Raw genomic sequence first — 16,886 nt, forward strand, 5'->3', positions numbered from 1 at the left:
TTCCAATGGACTTCCTTTCTAGCTTATCTTATTAGACCATTCTGTACCTCAGAATAATGCTGAAACTCTTTTCCACTGGCTTCCATGATATCCTTCTTTCTTGTCTTCCTTCCTACTTCTGTAACTGTTCCCTCTCATCTCCTCTACAGATTCCTCTTCCTACCCCTTCCTTGTGGTTTTTCTCCAACATACTGCTCTTGGTACTCTTATTGTTCTTCCTCTACACACTCTCCAGGGGAAATTAAACCACTCCCATGGCATCAGCTACCACTGGTATGCTGATGATCTCCCTAATTCACTAGTTCCAGCTAAACTGGGCCTTTCAGGTCCTGGAATTTCAAGATCGATCCCAGCTTCAGGCCTTTGCGTATGCGTGTCCTCCCTAGAATATTCTTACTCGAGTTTTGCAAACCGTGGGCCTCTTTTCACATTTCAGGTCTCATTTTAAAAGTGACAAACCTGTGTAAAGTAAGGCAACTCCCACAAATCATTATTCTCTATCTCAGCACCTTGGTTCCTTCCTAGAAGTTGTTACAATTACTATTTTATTTACTTGTTGGTTTTTTGTCACCCCCTCCCACCCTATTAGACTAAAAACTTCATGAGGGCAGAGAATATGCTTATGTACTACTTTTTAAAGAGATTTCCCCTACTCTCCCCCACCAGCACCAATTCTCTCTTAATAACAATCTAATTATGTTGCTTCCATGCTCCCTGGTACCTAAAAGATGAAATCTAACTCCTAAGATGAGTACACAATTATCTGGTCCCCAATGACCTCTTCAGTCTTATCTCTTGCTGAGTTCGTACTAAATCACAACTTCACTGCTGCAAAGAAACTTACGCTAAATTAGAATGTTTCCCCTCCTTTCTCCTGTTCATCCTCAGTTCTCTGTATAGACTTCTTTTATGCTAATGCTATTCGTGGCTGTGCGTGAATGCGTATGTATCTTTGTGTGTGTTTCCCTCTACTAACAATAAGCTCTCAGACTGTATCCCTGAGCCAGTGTCTAATACCAATAAGTATCTCCCCAGTACCTGTTTGTTAAATGAATTATTTCTGAGTCACTTTCCCTTAGTTTCTTGTAACATGCTTGTACTGAATTCAGTTTTCCATTTCTTTATTCACAAAATTGCATTAAAGAATGGAAATTTAAAAATCAATCTTCAAATCCACCTAATTTCTGTATCAATTAAACACAATAAGTTGCCATACAAATAATGACAAAAAAGTTTTCCATGCTTAGCTATCCTATTACACAAATCAATTCACTGAATTTCTGTGTCTCATTGGAGTTATACATACCAGAGTGGAGGCCTAGACTGTGTCTTTCCTTAATTTTAACTCCATCTTGGTTTGTGGTACTTTTTATTATGGTCAAAGGCTACTAAAAACGGACCAGAAATAAATCTGTGCTATCCATTTCAGTCATATTTATTCCTAAAACCCTAGTCTGAAGTTTTAGTTTAGATGAGGTAAATGGCCTGAAAATTTAGAGCCCACAGATACAATCAGTATTGAAAGGAAGGATTCATTCATCTGAACATGTATTGAGTGCCTACCATCTGCAAGATACCATACAAAGCCCTGGGGTTATAAAACTTGGTCTCTGCTTTCAAAGCGCTTACACAGGAGAGCATTCACAGCTTGCTTGTATAGCTTCAGCATGATAATACTTCAAAAGAAGCAAAAGAGAAGAAAAACTGGCAAAGTTGGTTATTTTAAGATGACACTCTTCAAAGGAGCCTACTGAAAAAGAAAAGGAATGACAACACAAAATAAAAAGCACATGTTGTTTTTAGGGACTTCATGGTCAGGCCCTCGTTATGTGTCTTGCTGTTCTGTATTTATATTTACAAAGGCAGTATGATGGTTTCATTATCTGAGGCTTGTATAAGTTGTCACAGTGATCCTTGTTCCTCTTTCCTTCTTGTCTTGAAGCAAGGCCAATAGCAGCTACAAAGCTTTTTTTCCTTACCTTACTAATGAAAGCTCGCAGTGAGGCAAAGACATGTTTCAGTGACACTTCAGATTGCCCATTTTTAAGGAAAGCAAGATGGATATCAAATACTTTTTTCATTAACGGGTTGTGGCCATCATTATTCAACAGTTGGCTCTACAAAACATAAAAAATTTTTTTGCAGAAATAGTTTATGATGCTCACCCTAGAATGAGAGAACAGACTTTACCAATACTTGTTTATGAAACCGCTGCTTGAAAGTTGCAGAAAAATTAAAAGTTTAACATAATCTAAAAACATGTGTGCCATCTTTCAACTCGGAAATCTCAAAATACTATATAAACTAAATCTATACTTAATTCTATCATTTTAAATGAAAAAAGTTCTTTTTCCAGTATAACCCAGTAAATACAGAACGAGTATGGGAAGAGTATTTTCTATTATCCTAACCAAACGGCATCTCAATCAAGAAATCAGTAAATTAAAAATGAATACAAGGTAACCAGCCTTTGTATTTCTCCGAAGGAAACTAAGTAACACAAGAATTAAGGAAAATATCAATTCTGCTTTAAAAGTCTGTTATCTAATTTGCTTTTACTTTTTATTTTTTTATTGCAGTATAGTTGATTTGCAACATTGCGCTCGTTTCTGATGTACAGCATAGTGATTCAGCTATACATATATATTATTTTTCATATCCTTTTTCATCATAGGTTATTGCAAGCTATTGGATATAGTTCCCTGTGCTCTCCAGTGGACCTTGTTGTTTATCGATTCTGTATCTAGTAGTTTGTATCTGCTAATCCCAGACTCCCAATTTATCCCCACTTTTCCCCTTTAGTAACCATAAATTTGTTTTCGATGTCTGTGAGTCTGTTTCTGTTTTGTATCTAATTTGCTTTTAAAAGTATGTTTAGTATAAGATATGTTTAGCCACTGGTGACAAATTAACCCCCTATAAGTAGAGATAATAACAGGTATCACAATTGAACAGACTATGTAAATTGTTTAAATGTTCCTTGCAAAGAGAGATATAAGAGAAACAACAAATTGTAGAGAAATATCTATTGGTTTGTGAACCTTTTTTAAAAAAAAATGACTGGTTAACATTTCCAGCCCTACTCTATTCCTCAAGAAACTAATTAGCAGGTTACAACTTGGCCAAAAATAACAACAAAAAACCAAAACAATATGCAAAGTTGTGACAGATCTAATGGTAACAATGACAGCTAGAAACCCTGAACGGTGTTAGATCTTTCCGGCTCTTTAACTTAGTCTTCTTCCAAGCATGTAGTAACTGGCCTAGATCTGAATCCAATTCTGCAACTAACCACCTATGTGACGTTAACTTCCCCGTGAGCTTCAGTTTCCTCATTTTAAAATGGGAAAAATAACAGTATCTGTACCACACAGCTAGTATGAGGATTCAAAGTGAGTTCATGTTTGTATTTTGAAGTTTATTGAGGTATAATTTACATAACACAAAATCTACCTATTTTGAGTATACGATTCAATTACTTTTAATAAATTTACAGCATTGTGCAACCATCACAACCCAATTTTAGAGCATTCCCATCACCTCAAAAAGATCCTTGGTGCCTATTTGCAGTCACTCTCCTTTTCCACCTCCAGTCCCACAATGTAAAAGTGAGTTAATATTTCTAAAGCACTTAAGATAGTGCCTGACATCTACCAAGAGATGTATCTGTTAAATAAATAAAAATCTGAATAGGAGGAAGGAATACAATGCAAATCTTGAGACCAAGTGTCCTTCTTACTTACTGGCACAATAAAAAATGTATCTGGGTTGCACTGTAACCAGAACGAACTTAATACTTCATAAAGGGATGCTGCAGCCAATTTCTTATGAGTATCTAATTCAGTTTTCCCTTATAAGCCTCTTTGAAAAGCACAGGCCAGGTTTCCATAGTAAATCTGGAGGGCTGAAGCAATTAACTGAATTACTTAGAGAAGGGGAAAGAAAAGAAAAAAATTATCTGTAGAACTCAGATGAAAAGCCAACAAGAGTTTTCACTTTTGAGTTCTCCCATTAGTGTTACCTTACATGATAGTTATTGTAGTTTTTACTTTGCAAAGCAGTCTTACATCCATTATCTCTTTTTACTCCTTCAACAATCCCACAAGATAAGTGCTTTTAATTTCTTCTTATTTTGTTTTAAACCTAGCAATGATGATTTGTACTGGGAGGCAAACAGCTGAGAAAAACCACGAAGCACCTGACAAGGGAAGGCAGCCAGCCAGCCTGCCTGGACACCATCTAGCCTGACAAGATACCTCATCATAATGGGTGTTTGGACAAACTGATTCAATCATAATTTAGGCTAAAAATTCCTGGATATTTTCATTAAAGTGTGAAAGAAGGGGGAGGGTACAGCTCAGTGGTAGAGCACGTGCTTAGCATGCACAAGGTCCTGGGTTCAATCCCCAGTACCTCCATTAAAGAAAACACAAATGAAAATAAACCTAATTGCCCCCCCAAAAAAGTGTGAAAGAAAACTGTTCTTAAACATGAAAATAAAAGAGAAGGGAAATTAAGAGCAAAATAGTCCAATCCCCTCATTTTATGGATGTGGCATGCGAGTCTCGGTGATCTCCCAAGGTCACACAGGAGCCAGATTCGCTCCGCCATCCAAGTTTCCTGACTGCTCGTTGGGGGCTTTTATACTCCACTAGGCTTCCTCTGACTAGTTAATTTTTGTGTAATATTTTCTTGGCAGTGATACCAACTAAATTCTAACTCTTCATTTTTACCTTGAAGCACTGGGTGAAAAACGATATGGTGTCTAGTACTGTTAGGGAAACTTCAGTAGCAGTATTGCCTTCAAGAAGTGCCTGATGGAAAATGTCTGCTTCCGTTGTTGCCGAACCTGGGATGAAAAAAAGGAAATTAAAGCAGCCCAACACAGAGATTCATGTAACAGTCCTGGATGATTTTCTTCCCCAAAGACTCAGACAGAGACAAGCAAGAAGAAAGCCGGCTCTCAATACCTGCAGACCTAGTGAGTTTCACTGTGTTTATTCCTTAATCAAATATGGTCTGGGTTAATCAGGTCCTCTGACTTTTACTTCAGCTTTGTATCAACAGCTCTACAACACGTAATTAGATGCCCACTTCTTTGGGGACAAGATTTCAGTGATGAACTAGGGGTGATGTAACCAAGAAATAACACAGAAGGCATTTTAGGCTGTGCTAATTATGTGTGCAAAAATGAGAAACTCATAGAAACGCAGCTACATTACACACAGTGATGCCCTATGGCCAGATGTTTTCAGTGATGCCAATGATATGAGACTTGTTTCTAAAGCACAAGGAAAACAGAGGGAGGGTATATACCTCAGTGGTAGAGTGCGTGCCTACCATGCACAAGGTCCTGGGTCCAATCCCCAGTACCTCCGTTAAAAAAATTAAATAAATAAACCTAATTACTCCCCCCCCCCAAAAAAGAAGAAAAACAAAGCATCTGGGCCAACTGAAGGACGTAAGTTCATTATATTTTGTACAAGTGATAAAAGCAAAGCTGAAAGCTGTTAAGACTTGCATTTTTTAAAAAAAGGTCTTGAGTCTATTAGCTCAGGATCTATCTGCTCAAGACGTTTGTTTTTAATATTAGTCTTTATTGCAAAGCCAGTTCTGCTGGCTGCCTTTTCTGCAACCTCCAGAGGACTGTATGGAAATGAAAGTTTTCTCACTCTTCGACTTTGTATTAATATTTGCTTTTCAGAGGCTTGCTTCCATCTATATAGCCCTCTAGTTCCTCCTTGTCCTATTCAACTTGTCAATACTTCAGCCTGTGTGAAACACACCTCTGTCAAAATAGTATTTACAGTTCTTTGATTTCTGCGGTCAGCTCAGCATGGGTAATCCCTTAATAGCACTGAATGAACAATAGTAATTCTAAACAAATATTATGTATCTTATTATATTAAGATGCCATTATTTGCATTAAAGCAGGAATAAAGGGTATCCAATGTAAAATAAGAACAATAACTCAATAGGAAAATTTAATTTCCTCCATACTGAACTAAGAAAAAAACCCCACCATTACCTAAAACTGCTGAAAAGTCCATGCATATTTCATTCCATATTCACATAAGCTGAAATGACTGTACATAAACAGACAGAGGTATGCAAATATATGTATGTGAAATCATTTCCAATCGAATTTATGATTTAAACCAATACTTCTTTAAGGTTAAATAGCATTACATGTATGTTTCAAGTGGGTTCCCTACACATATTTTCACTTACTGTGATTAAGTGTAAATGAACTTTCCAGGCTACTAAGATGCTGAAGCCGGGCCTGCATTATTCCTGATCTGTTTCGAAGAGCTGGCATGGTTTGTGATTTTCGGTCTATTCCAAAGTGTTTTGACAGCCAGGCATCATGCACCCTAAAATAGATGTTAAAATTAAAAATGGAGTACTCCAATAATATATCTCGATGTTAGATTTTTAAAACTAATAAATGACTAGGTTTCCACAGAAACACTGTACAATGTTCAATATTCTACCAACTATTACTTTAACTTAAATGAGGCATCACTGGAAACTTATAAGCTATTTGAAATAGCTTATACTACAAGAATATAAGTAAGAAATGTAGGGAGAGTTTCTTACCTCCCTCCTCCTCAAAAGTATCAGAGGAAAGTGGACAACACTCCAATAAGATTCAGTCTTTTCTCAGGAGGTAAGGAAGGGCAAGAGTCAGAGAAAACAGTGAGAGGGATACTCCAAGAGTTGAAATGAGGCGAGGAGAATTTCTGGAGTTAGATGTTCAAAAATGAGTGCCTATCTAATCTGTTTCTGGACTTGAGTTAAACTTGGATCAGAAATTTTTACTCTACGAACATATCAATTGCTAGAATTTGCACATTTTTCTTTGTTTTCCTTTCATTTTAAGGTTCCATTAAAAATGACAACCAGGTAGTACAGGAACTAAGGAAGAAAAAGAGTGTTTGTTTATGCTCTAGTAAACAGAGAGGGAGGGCCTGCAGAATCTGCGAGGTTAAGACTCATGGTGATAGTTACCATGTCAGTTCCAAACCAGTTCCCAGTGCTGGGAAAAGACAGTGGAAATCGTCACCTGAATTATTAGGATGTCCCAGAGACTCAGCAATAACCCCATCCAAACTGCCTCTTTAGTTTTTGGAAGTGTCATGGGATTTAACTTAAAAAAAGAATTCTATTTGAGTTCCTTTAATGAGTAACTCTACCCCTGAAATATATCTTACTGAAGTAAGCAAACAATCTTTTTCTTAGGGTCCCTCAAATGTTTTCTTAAGTATTTATTTCACTAAGACTTACACAACAAAAAGAAGAAATAGATAATATATAATGCATGTCCCAATCACTGTTGGGGATTTCTATTTACCTTAGGAACTGAGGTGAGTATTGATAGCTTGTAGATAAAAGTACAGACCTTACAGTTGGCCTCACTTTAAGGTTTCCTGCCTTCCCCTGGATCTAGCCCTTTCTCACATCTTTCAGAAGAGACAAGCATCTGTACTAGGATTAGAACAGAAACTCTGCATATCAGTCTAGCCATTACCCTTTAGAAAACTTTTAAAAATGTATCTGTTCACATTAGTTTAATTTCAACTCTGAGTTGAGACACATTAAATAAATCACCAATATCTTAATGTTAACTCAAAATGAATAATCTAGATTTTACATGGCATGATTAAGACTGCCCCCTGTTGGAAGAGAAGGGAAAAAGTGGAAATTGCAGTGCTATGGCAATTACCTTGCTATGTTTCTTTTCCCCATATATCTAAAGTGAAATAAACACACTCTAGAAAGAAAAACAATAGTATGTTAGTAAGATATCACCATAATTTGCATTTTAACAAGTAACATTTGAAAACTCATGTGTTACAAAGAATGGCCTATTTAAAATCATATTAAAATAATGCATGTTTTGGTATACAAAAATAAATATACAAATACCTACTTGCCATATTATATATCTCTACATTTATTTGCTACAATTGCATCAGCTCTCAAAAGCCCCATGTCTTCAATATACAATTCTAACGACATATTTTTTAAAAACCTGTCAATGCAAATCATCCTTTGTGTATGATAGCAAAGGTCTCTAGTGGAATCATTAACACCTAAAAAGGTTCTTAAGCCCTAAAAATTGGTGCAATTGCTATATTCTTATAATGGCATTAAAATACTTTCTAGTATTGGAAATCTCAAACAAAAGTAGAGAGAATACCAGACTAGACCCCACATACCCAGCACCCACCAGCTTCAACAATGACCAGTTCATGGCCATTCTTCCTTAACTTCTACCCTGAACAAGCCCACTGCTCTCTATCTCCTGTCTTTTTTGAAGTAAATCCCCAACATCACATATTTTCATTAGTAAATATTTCAATATAATTAGAGTAATTTTTAAAAAAAATCTTAACTGCTGTTTTGTTTGCTGACATTTTCTGCAAAATTTTGAAAGACTTTAGTAAATTTTTATGCATTGATTATCCTCTGTGTTTTGGCAGACATGCACGTACAATATCATATACGTGTATTATTTATTTAAAAATTTCTTACACTTCATTTTTTCTTTTAGCTTTCAATAATGATGTAAAAATAGCTCAGCATACAATATAGGACAACTTCCCACCTTCACCTAGGAAAAAGACTAGATTTTTACCCCAAGTGCCTTGGAATGGAGAATATATATATATACATACATATATATGCATTTCTGAAGTGGGTAGAATTACTCAGCTGTACATAAGAGTACAAATTCTAAATTCCAGTCATTTAAGCTGCTCCATTAAGCCAGCATCTGCTCTAAATGAATGATTTAGGACAGCTGATGCCAATTCTAGTCTTCCGGATCACAGAAAGACTCCTGATGGTCTGTAAAGATGGTCTATTATTAGCTAGAGCTTTCTATAATATCACAAGTATTTCATCTCCATGTTTTTCTTCTACCTCTGTGTGAAGACCCTGTATGTCAGCCTCTCAATTATCAAAATAGTTTAACATTTCCTACATTATTAGCAAATAAGCTGTTGAAAACAGTAAAAAGGTAACATTTTATTATGTATAAAAATTAAGCTGCCTCAAATAAAGGGAGCTTATGAAAATAAGTTAATATAACTTACTCTAGAAGTATGAGAATGTTTATGAGCTCCTGAGGAGATACTTTATTCCAGTAAGTTAACAGTGTATCTGAAAATGGAATAAATAGTGTTAGATTTTGAAATAATTTCAGCAAATAGCATAGTGAACTCCAAAGTACCAGTAACTTAGCTTCAACAGCCATCAACTCACAGCCAATTGTCTCATCTATATCCTCCCGTCCCATCTCATCTCACCTCACTGTCCAATACACACACTATATTCTTCTGAATTAATTCCAAATAGATCATTTAACCTGTAATTATTTCAACCTCAACAATTATTTTTATTTATTTTGTAAACGTTCTTTTGTGTGGCTTATCCCAATCTTCGTATCATCCCTGAAGACAGAAGAAGGGAAGCGGACTTGGGGTTTTTAATGAACTTCCTAAAATTTTAAGCAAGATGGTGCGTTTATGTGCATTTTTCCAAAAGGAGGGTCAAACACCTTTGCCTGCTACTCAAAGGATTCTGTGAACCAAAAAGTTTTAGAACTTTAAACTTCAGAGGACAAGATATAACTTTTTTTTCTTTGCCTTTGGATTATAAACTCTGAAGTCCTGGTAACAAGAAAACACACACACACATTCATGGAACAACTATTTCAGATCTAAATGTCCCTTAAATCTGTCACATATACTTCTCTTTTGAATTGTTCCTTTTTTTTCTTTTTTACTTCAAACCCACTCATTGAGATTTTTTTTTAAAGGAGAAGATTGCCCCTACTTAACTTTCCATTCTTTTTTTTTTATCCTATTCAGATATAGCTAACGGTGTCAGCAGATCCTCTTCTAAATTAAAAAAGCTAGTAGGGATGGCAAGCGCAAGCGTAAGCAAAAGCAATGACGTAACTGCCAGCCCAGCCAGAGCCTCTAAAGATAGGGATGGACCACTAAGCAATGTGGGCTAAACGGAGGGGTGACAGGGGTAAGGAGTGTGCGGGTTTTAACTTCATTTCCAATTTACTCAAGACCACGAGTATTGATAGTTTCAAGAATTATAAAATATTAACCATCAGTAATAAAGATGCTAAAATAGGGTCAAATTAGATTTGTTTCCAAAATAAAACGAGCAGTGACTTCCGGTCTCCCCCCATCCACGCGCGCCTTTAAGTGCCTTTCAGCTCAGAGGACTGGGGCTCCCCCATAAGTCACTGCGGTTTCCGGCTCCTCGTCACAGAGAGGCTTGAAGGCGCCATCTTCATTCTCCCACAAGCCGGCTCGTCCCACCAAAAAGAGGCTTCTGCCTCCTTTCTGCCCTCAAACCGGGGCCTTCTGTCCATCCTCGAGGCATCCTCAAGCCACCCTCGCGCCCTCCCTGGGCCCTGAAGCCACTTCGCAGGTCTGTAAAAGCAGTTAAGTCTCAGCCGAGGCCCAGCCCTAGTCAGGAGCCCTTCCGCCATTTTGTCGGCAGCGGCCTATCTCCGGCGTTTCCCGGTCCCAGTCAAGAAAACAAGATGCAGGCAGGGAATGTGGGTGGAGGTGACAAGGGAAATGGTAGGAGGTCTTCGGCAAGAGATAAAATGCAGGTTAGTGTCTGTGATTTGTCTTCTGACAATTTTAAAAAAACCTGGCTGACGCTAAAAGAGCTCCACGACAAAGAGCTACTCCGTCTACAGGGGAAACTAACTAGTTTGAGGAAAGAGCGATTGGCAGATGGAAGGCGGACGGGCTCCACAGCCAAAATTAAAGAGTTGACGGAGCAACAGAAAGTACTGAATACCACTATCACTGACCTGCGAGATCAGTTAAAGGCCAAAACATGTGACCGCTGTTCAATGAATGAAACGTACAGGAATACGCTACAGCAAGAATTTTATGATATTCAACAACAAAATATGAAGTTCATTGCCGAGCTCACTGCAGAAAGGAATAAATTAAGAGAAGAAAATAAACAGCTTTCTGCAAGACTAAAAGTAAACCAGAAACAGTATCTTCGCCCTTCTTTTTCCGACAGTGATGATGATTTCATTCCCTGCACTCAAAAGAGCATACCAGTTTTTTCCGTCAGGGAGCCTGCGCCAGGCACTCAGGTGCATCTGCCTGTCAAACTGATAAAGCGTTCAAATACTGAACAGATGAAATCTGGAGGAAAAAAGGAACAGCAACAAAGTTCAAAGTTTCCAAATCTATTTTATAGTCAAGATCTCTTTGAGATGCCAGACACCCCTTTGGAGAAGATTTCCTCTAACAACAGTAAGCCTACCACAGGAAGCAGTGCCAACCAGAAGTCATCTGCAGACTTTCCTTTAACACCTACACTTAGCCCTCAAAAGGGGTATGGACTTCAAGGTGACTCAAATCTTTCTGATGACAGGCTTGGCCGGCCCCAAAGAAAACCGATCTCCACACAGAAGACCTCCTCACAAAAGTGCGGAACTCAGATTGACTTCTCTTGGAGCCTCTCCAGTATTTCTACAGGAGAAAATCCACCTTCTCAAGCAATATCTGCAACTTCAGAGGAAAATATGCCTGATTATAGGAGAATTTCATTTCCTCCTTTTACCCAGAGAAAGGAAAATCTCCCTTTAAATATATTTCCTTTTGACTATACTGTAAGATCTGGTGGGAAAAGAAGATCGATTGGTATTGGTCGTCACAGCATTGGGTTTTCCGTGAGAGACAGCTGTAGCCAGACACCTTCCAATGAACAGTCGACTTTGAAGATGACTACTAATGAATCTACAGGAGCAGGGCATGGTGCTGATAAGGCACAAGGTGAGACCCAGACTTTCGTTTTGGGGTCTGCAATAAAGAGAAAGGCCAGGATTCCGTCAGAAAGAAGAGGGAAGTAGCTTTCCCTCATCCTCTCTCTTAAGGAGACTGCTTTTCTTTTACAAGAGGACAGTCTTCCTGTGAACTCAGACTGTGTAACCTATCACCCCTGACTCTGATTCCACTTCTCAGAATAGAATAAACAAGGCAATAAGACCTAAAATAAGTTTGGCAAATGACTATGACTTTGAGATTGCGAATTATTGCCAGTTAATAAAATTCAGCTACAGATAGAGAAGGAAACTCATTCTTCAGAATCTCTCTACTTTCATATAAAAGTGTAGAAATAGAGGTCTACCATCTTTGTGTTGAAATTAATTTGCTACTGTTTATGGACCAACAAAAAGGCCAAAACCAGAAAGCCAGAAGACCTTAAGGCTCTAGACTGTAAGAGTTAAACATTTAAATGTACATAGAGTAATGAAAATGAAATATTTACTGGGCTTGACAAGGTAACTAGAATAAGTGCATTGAGAAGGATCCAAAAGCAGATGTTTTTCAAAATAAAATGAGTATGACTTTACAGATAGCATACAGCAGGATGATATTTACAAAAGATAGAGATGACACAGACTGTATACTAGTTATTAAAAATGTGCTTTTAAAAATCAAAGCACAATAACAGAATAAAGAAAAACCTAACTTTAAATATTTAGCAAGCAAGGTCAACATTTACAAGAGGAGGAGCTATGAAGTTCTCAAGAAATAAAGCAGTTATGGTTCTACCCATGACATAAAAAAAAAGCAACCAGTGGCTTGTCACTGGTTATCATAGCATATGGTATGTGGGAATGTGTGTGTGCATGTGCACTGGGGTGGAGGAGGGGAGAACTAGTCAGCAATGCATCTCCCTCTCCTCCTTCCCTTCTCTCTCCTGACCACCGCCCCTCAACCCTCCTTCTTATTTTCCCTGGGCTGTGGTGGTATTCAACTACTTTTTTCTTTTCAGTTTTTTTTTTTTCATGTGCTTCTTGGGCCTTTAAAAAAAAACTACTGAGTGAATTCATATGCTGTAAAACTTGCCCATTTAAATAGTGCACAATACAGTAGTTTATGGTATATTCAAAGAGTTGTAAAACCATCACCACAGTTTTAGAATATTTTCATCACCCTAAAAAAAACCTATACATATTAGCAGTCACTTTCTACATTCCCGCACTCTTCACCTTGTGGGGAGACAAAAACAGGGAGCTGCGGCTGTAGTTGTTAACTGATCCATCATCTTCTGGAATGAAATACCACCAGGGTTGAAAATGATCTCCCTTTACTGATTTCTTTCTCAAAACATGGAGGCTCATCACATAGCCTCAATATAATCTTTGACTTTTACTCTAAATCATACATTCTTAGAACTTGAAGATTCTAGTTATTTAAAACTGTTTTATTAATGTACTTTAGAATTGACCATGCATATCTAGCTTTTAATTTGTTTCAGTGTCTCTAGCTAACTGTCAACTTCTTTTATGATTTTGTATATATATATTTTATTGAAGTATAATTAGTTTACAGTGTGTCAGTTTCTGGTATATAGCACAATACTTAGTCATATAGGAACATACATATATTCTTTTCACCATAATTTAGAAAAGATTGAATATGGTTTCCTGTACTATAGGGTATAAACTTATTGTTTTATTAGTATTTGCAAATCTTGAACTCCCAATTTACCCCTTCCCACCCCTTTTCTTTTAAGGTTTTATATCTTGCATTATTACCAAAAATTTTTTTAAATATTTACTAAAACAAAATAAAAAATAGAAAAATAGAAAATAAGTAAAATATAACTATTAGGATGATCAGAACCCAGGTGCTTTTATGTTCTTCATTCCTACATACATTTTTTTCAGCAAACATTGAGAAAAGGAAGAAAGGGGAGGGAATTGTATAAATAAATGTAGTATTGAGAATCAGATAACCTTGTGATTTTACTTCCAGAGGACATGGAGTTTATGAAAATGCTTTGGTTATATTCTATCATATAAGGTAAAGAGGAAATGGTAATACTAGTAAATAATACAATCAATACACAAAGGAAGAAAGAACAGAGCCGGAGAAAGAACCCGACACCATACAAAACCATACGGTGGTACTGTAAAGATCACAGTAGCAGTCCTTGCCCTCAAAGAACCCTTCCTGTCTTTTTGTTTGCTTTTGGTTTTCCAAATCCTGGGTCAAATAAAAGCTAAAGAATTAAATATGACTTCTGATTATTGTTATTTCCTTCTGTTTACATTGGTCATTTAATGTGTTATATGCTCTGCAGGAAAAAACGTTTAGCACTTCTAAAACTACTGCCTCATTTGAGAAACCAATTTTTAACGTTTAAAAAAATTATTTCAAAAATCAAACCTGTATGACTGAAAGGTACCTATCTGAAGTTAAAAGACAGGAACATTCTAAAGCCAGAGTTTTCAAAGTTCTCTTTCTAATGTGTATGTGTTCTACATGCAGATGATGGTCAAATATTTATTGCATGAACCTGTGAACCTGTGAGGGCGAAGTAGAGTCCATGGTTAATATGCTGGTAACTCACCTTCAGAAATCATTTTTACTATATACAAATAGCACATCAAGAGGCTTCTGATTTCATATTGATCCAATCGGTTATACTGGGATACACTACTCCTTGTAGAACTCTGTCGGGTCTGTAATACAAAGACAGGACTTTGTGAAACAATGTTGATACTATAGTTTCCCATAACCTTTAACTCAATAACTATTTTAATCATTAGTCTTGTTTGGGAATATTCTAAGCATAAATCCAAATTTTGTATTACACTTGGAAGGTCAATGGGCTGAATCTTCATTGCTACTGCACCTAGTAAGACCACTGGAAATTACCTTGCAGTCTTCGTCAAGATATAGCCGTGAATATACAGTGTATGTTTCATTCCCATAGGTCCTGTGTTTTAGTAGGAAAAATTTTAAATAATCTTATGTGGCTATTCCAGGAAGAACAGCTTTTACGTTAAGGAGGAACTTAACAAAGGTATGTGGAAGCATGAGAAACATTTTAAACTATTTAACTTGAATCTCTCCTTAGAGTTTATTAAAATCCAACCTCCAAATAATAGGTCAGAAAATCTATCTTAAAAGGGGGCTTAATGACATTACAAGATAACTTCACTAAGGAGGACCCAGTAATACCCAGTAATACTTTAAAATTAGAGCCTCTACAAAGTAGTGATGTTCCTATTATTCAGTGAAATAATAGGAACATTTTGTTAAGATATCAGTTAAGCATGACAAGGTCTGATTTATTTGGGGATTTATATGAATACAGTAATACTAATCTAAAGATTTTACCCTTGTCCAAAACCAATACTTTCAGTTGGACTAACCTGGGTTAGGGATAAACATGCACTAATGTAGGATTTACTAAGAAAGAACTTTCACTTGGAGCAAAACATCTGGGTTCTGAATGCTTGCGAGCGATGTGACTACTAGCAAGTCATTTAGCCTCTTTGCCCGTTATTCACCTTAACTATGGCAGTGTCTGTTGTCTTAATTCTAAATGGTGTGAAATAAGAACCTTTGTGAATAAATTACTAATTACCCAAAGGCATGAGGGAGTATAGTCCAGTGGTTTCAAGGGGTGGTTCTCAACCAGCCACATCACCTGGAAACTTAGAAATACAAATGAGCAGGCCCTATCCCAGACCGAGTGAATCAGAAATTCTGGGGGTGAGGCTGAGCCATTTTTATTAAGTCCCCCAGATGCACACTAACACCTTGATATAGGAGAAAAAGTGCTGGAATTAGTAAACTTGGGTTCAGGTCTGGCCCTGCCATAGCTGTGCGGTTGTCCTAAGTCATAATCCCAGTTTTCATTTGTAAATTGAGAGTTGGAATTTATTATTTTTATGGACCCTTCTAACTCTAATTTTATATGATTCTATGATTTCACATAGCAATGTGACAAGGCTTTACTAGTCTAAAATGATGTTTCTCTGTCTCAAGGCAGACATATCCCAAACTTTAATGGTTGGCTTGAAACAATTTGATGGAAAAGTTAAAGAATATATTCTGATAAAGTGATTCTGAGACACTGAGGTCGTTAATTTGGGGACCTAAATTTTTCCCCCCATGTCAATGCCATTACTCTATTACAAAAGAATAAAAAGGCTGAATTAATCCTGCCAGGGAGTGACTTAAATGACAAGGCACATTAGATATTTTAAACTTGAACCTCCCCTCTCTAGACCAGGTTACAATGTGCTAGGGTTAAAGGAGGTATTCAAGGTTAGAACTCTTAAAGATGAATGCTTTATTCTCTATAAACAGTTTAAGACATCCAAGTAGCAGCTGCCAGGATAGGAAGGAACTGCTACAACATCCAAGAATTATGGGATGCTTTTTATAGATCTAGGATGGACTACAGGAGAGTAGAGCGCCTCTTATTTACATAAAAAGAAAGACTATTGTAGCTTAACACATCACTAGGGTTATCCTATATACTTAGGTTCTTACATTTTCACCAGTGCTGCCCTGATCTGGAAATCCTGTTGTTCCTTCTGGGATGAGGGAACCTCTTGAATCTTCCCTCTTAATTCCATGTCCATTTTGAAAAGACCCATAAGCTGGAAAAAAGCCAAGTCCTTGTTAGCAACAGGAGGAACTGTCAAAAATAGTTTAAAAAATAAGTACTGGGTTAATTTACGTAAAAACATATTTTAGGAAATAGATCTTGGTCATCTAAAATATGAAGTTTACATAGTGTATCAAAACACCAGAAGCAGCAGCCAAATAAAGGGTAAACGTTTTTTTTTCACCTCTTGAAACACTTTAATATGTATGGAACTACAAGAAATTCCTTGGAAGTCACAAAATAAAGCCAATTAAGAGAGAGAATTTTATAGATAAGGAAACTTTGGCCCAGAAAAGGGAAGTGTCTTGTACAAGATTGGAGACAGAAAAGAGGAATGGAAACCAGTGTTTGTCTCATCTATTTTCTTAGTATACTAAGCTACATTTTATACAAGCTGAGACAAATCT

At 36.9% G+C, this 16,886-nt stretch overlaps 1 protein-coding gene across 5 annotated transcripts in view; it reads right to left on the reverse strand.

Annotated features, from left to right (window-relative positions):
• The window catches only part of DOCK11 (dedicator of cytokinesis 11), a 169,920-nt gene that overhangs the window by 41,747 nt on the left and 111,287 nt on the right, over positions 1–16,886 (reverse strand). For all 5 annotated transcript variants that reach the window (XR_010379362.1, XM_031445367.2, XM_031445366.2 and 2 more), the window contains 7 exons: positions 16,362–16,471; positions 14,425–14,536; positions 9,102–9,168; positions 7,727–7,774; positions 6,232–6,374; positions 4,734–4,849; positions 1,980–2,117 (listed from right to left, as the gene is read on the reverse strand). Coding sequence is in view for 4 of the 5 variants with exons in the window: in XM_031445367.2 (XP_031301227.1) it covers positions 1,980–2,117; positions 4,734–4,849; positions 6,232–6,374; positions 7,727–7,774; positions 9,102–9,168; positions 14,425–14,536; positions 16,362–16,471 (734 nt within the window). In the remaining variant the exon portion in view is untranslated. The remainder of the gene's footprint in view (positions 1–1,979; positions 2,118–4,733; positions 4,850–6,231; positions 6,375–7,726; positions 7,775–9,101; positions 9,169–14,424; positions 14,537–16,361; positions 16,472–16,886) is intronic.

This window comes from Camelus dromedarius, chromosome X, assembly GCF_036321535.1.
Source record: "Camelus dromedarius isolate mCamDro1 chromosome X, mCamDro1.pat, whole genome shotgun sequence".
Classification (NCBI taxonomy): Eukaryota; Metazoa; Chordata; class Mammalia; order Artiodactyla; family Camelidae; genus Camelus; species Camelus dromedarius.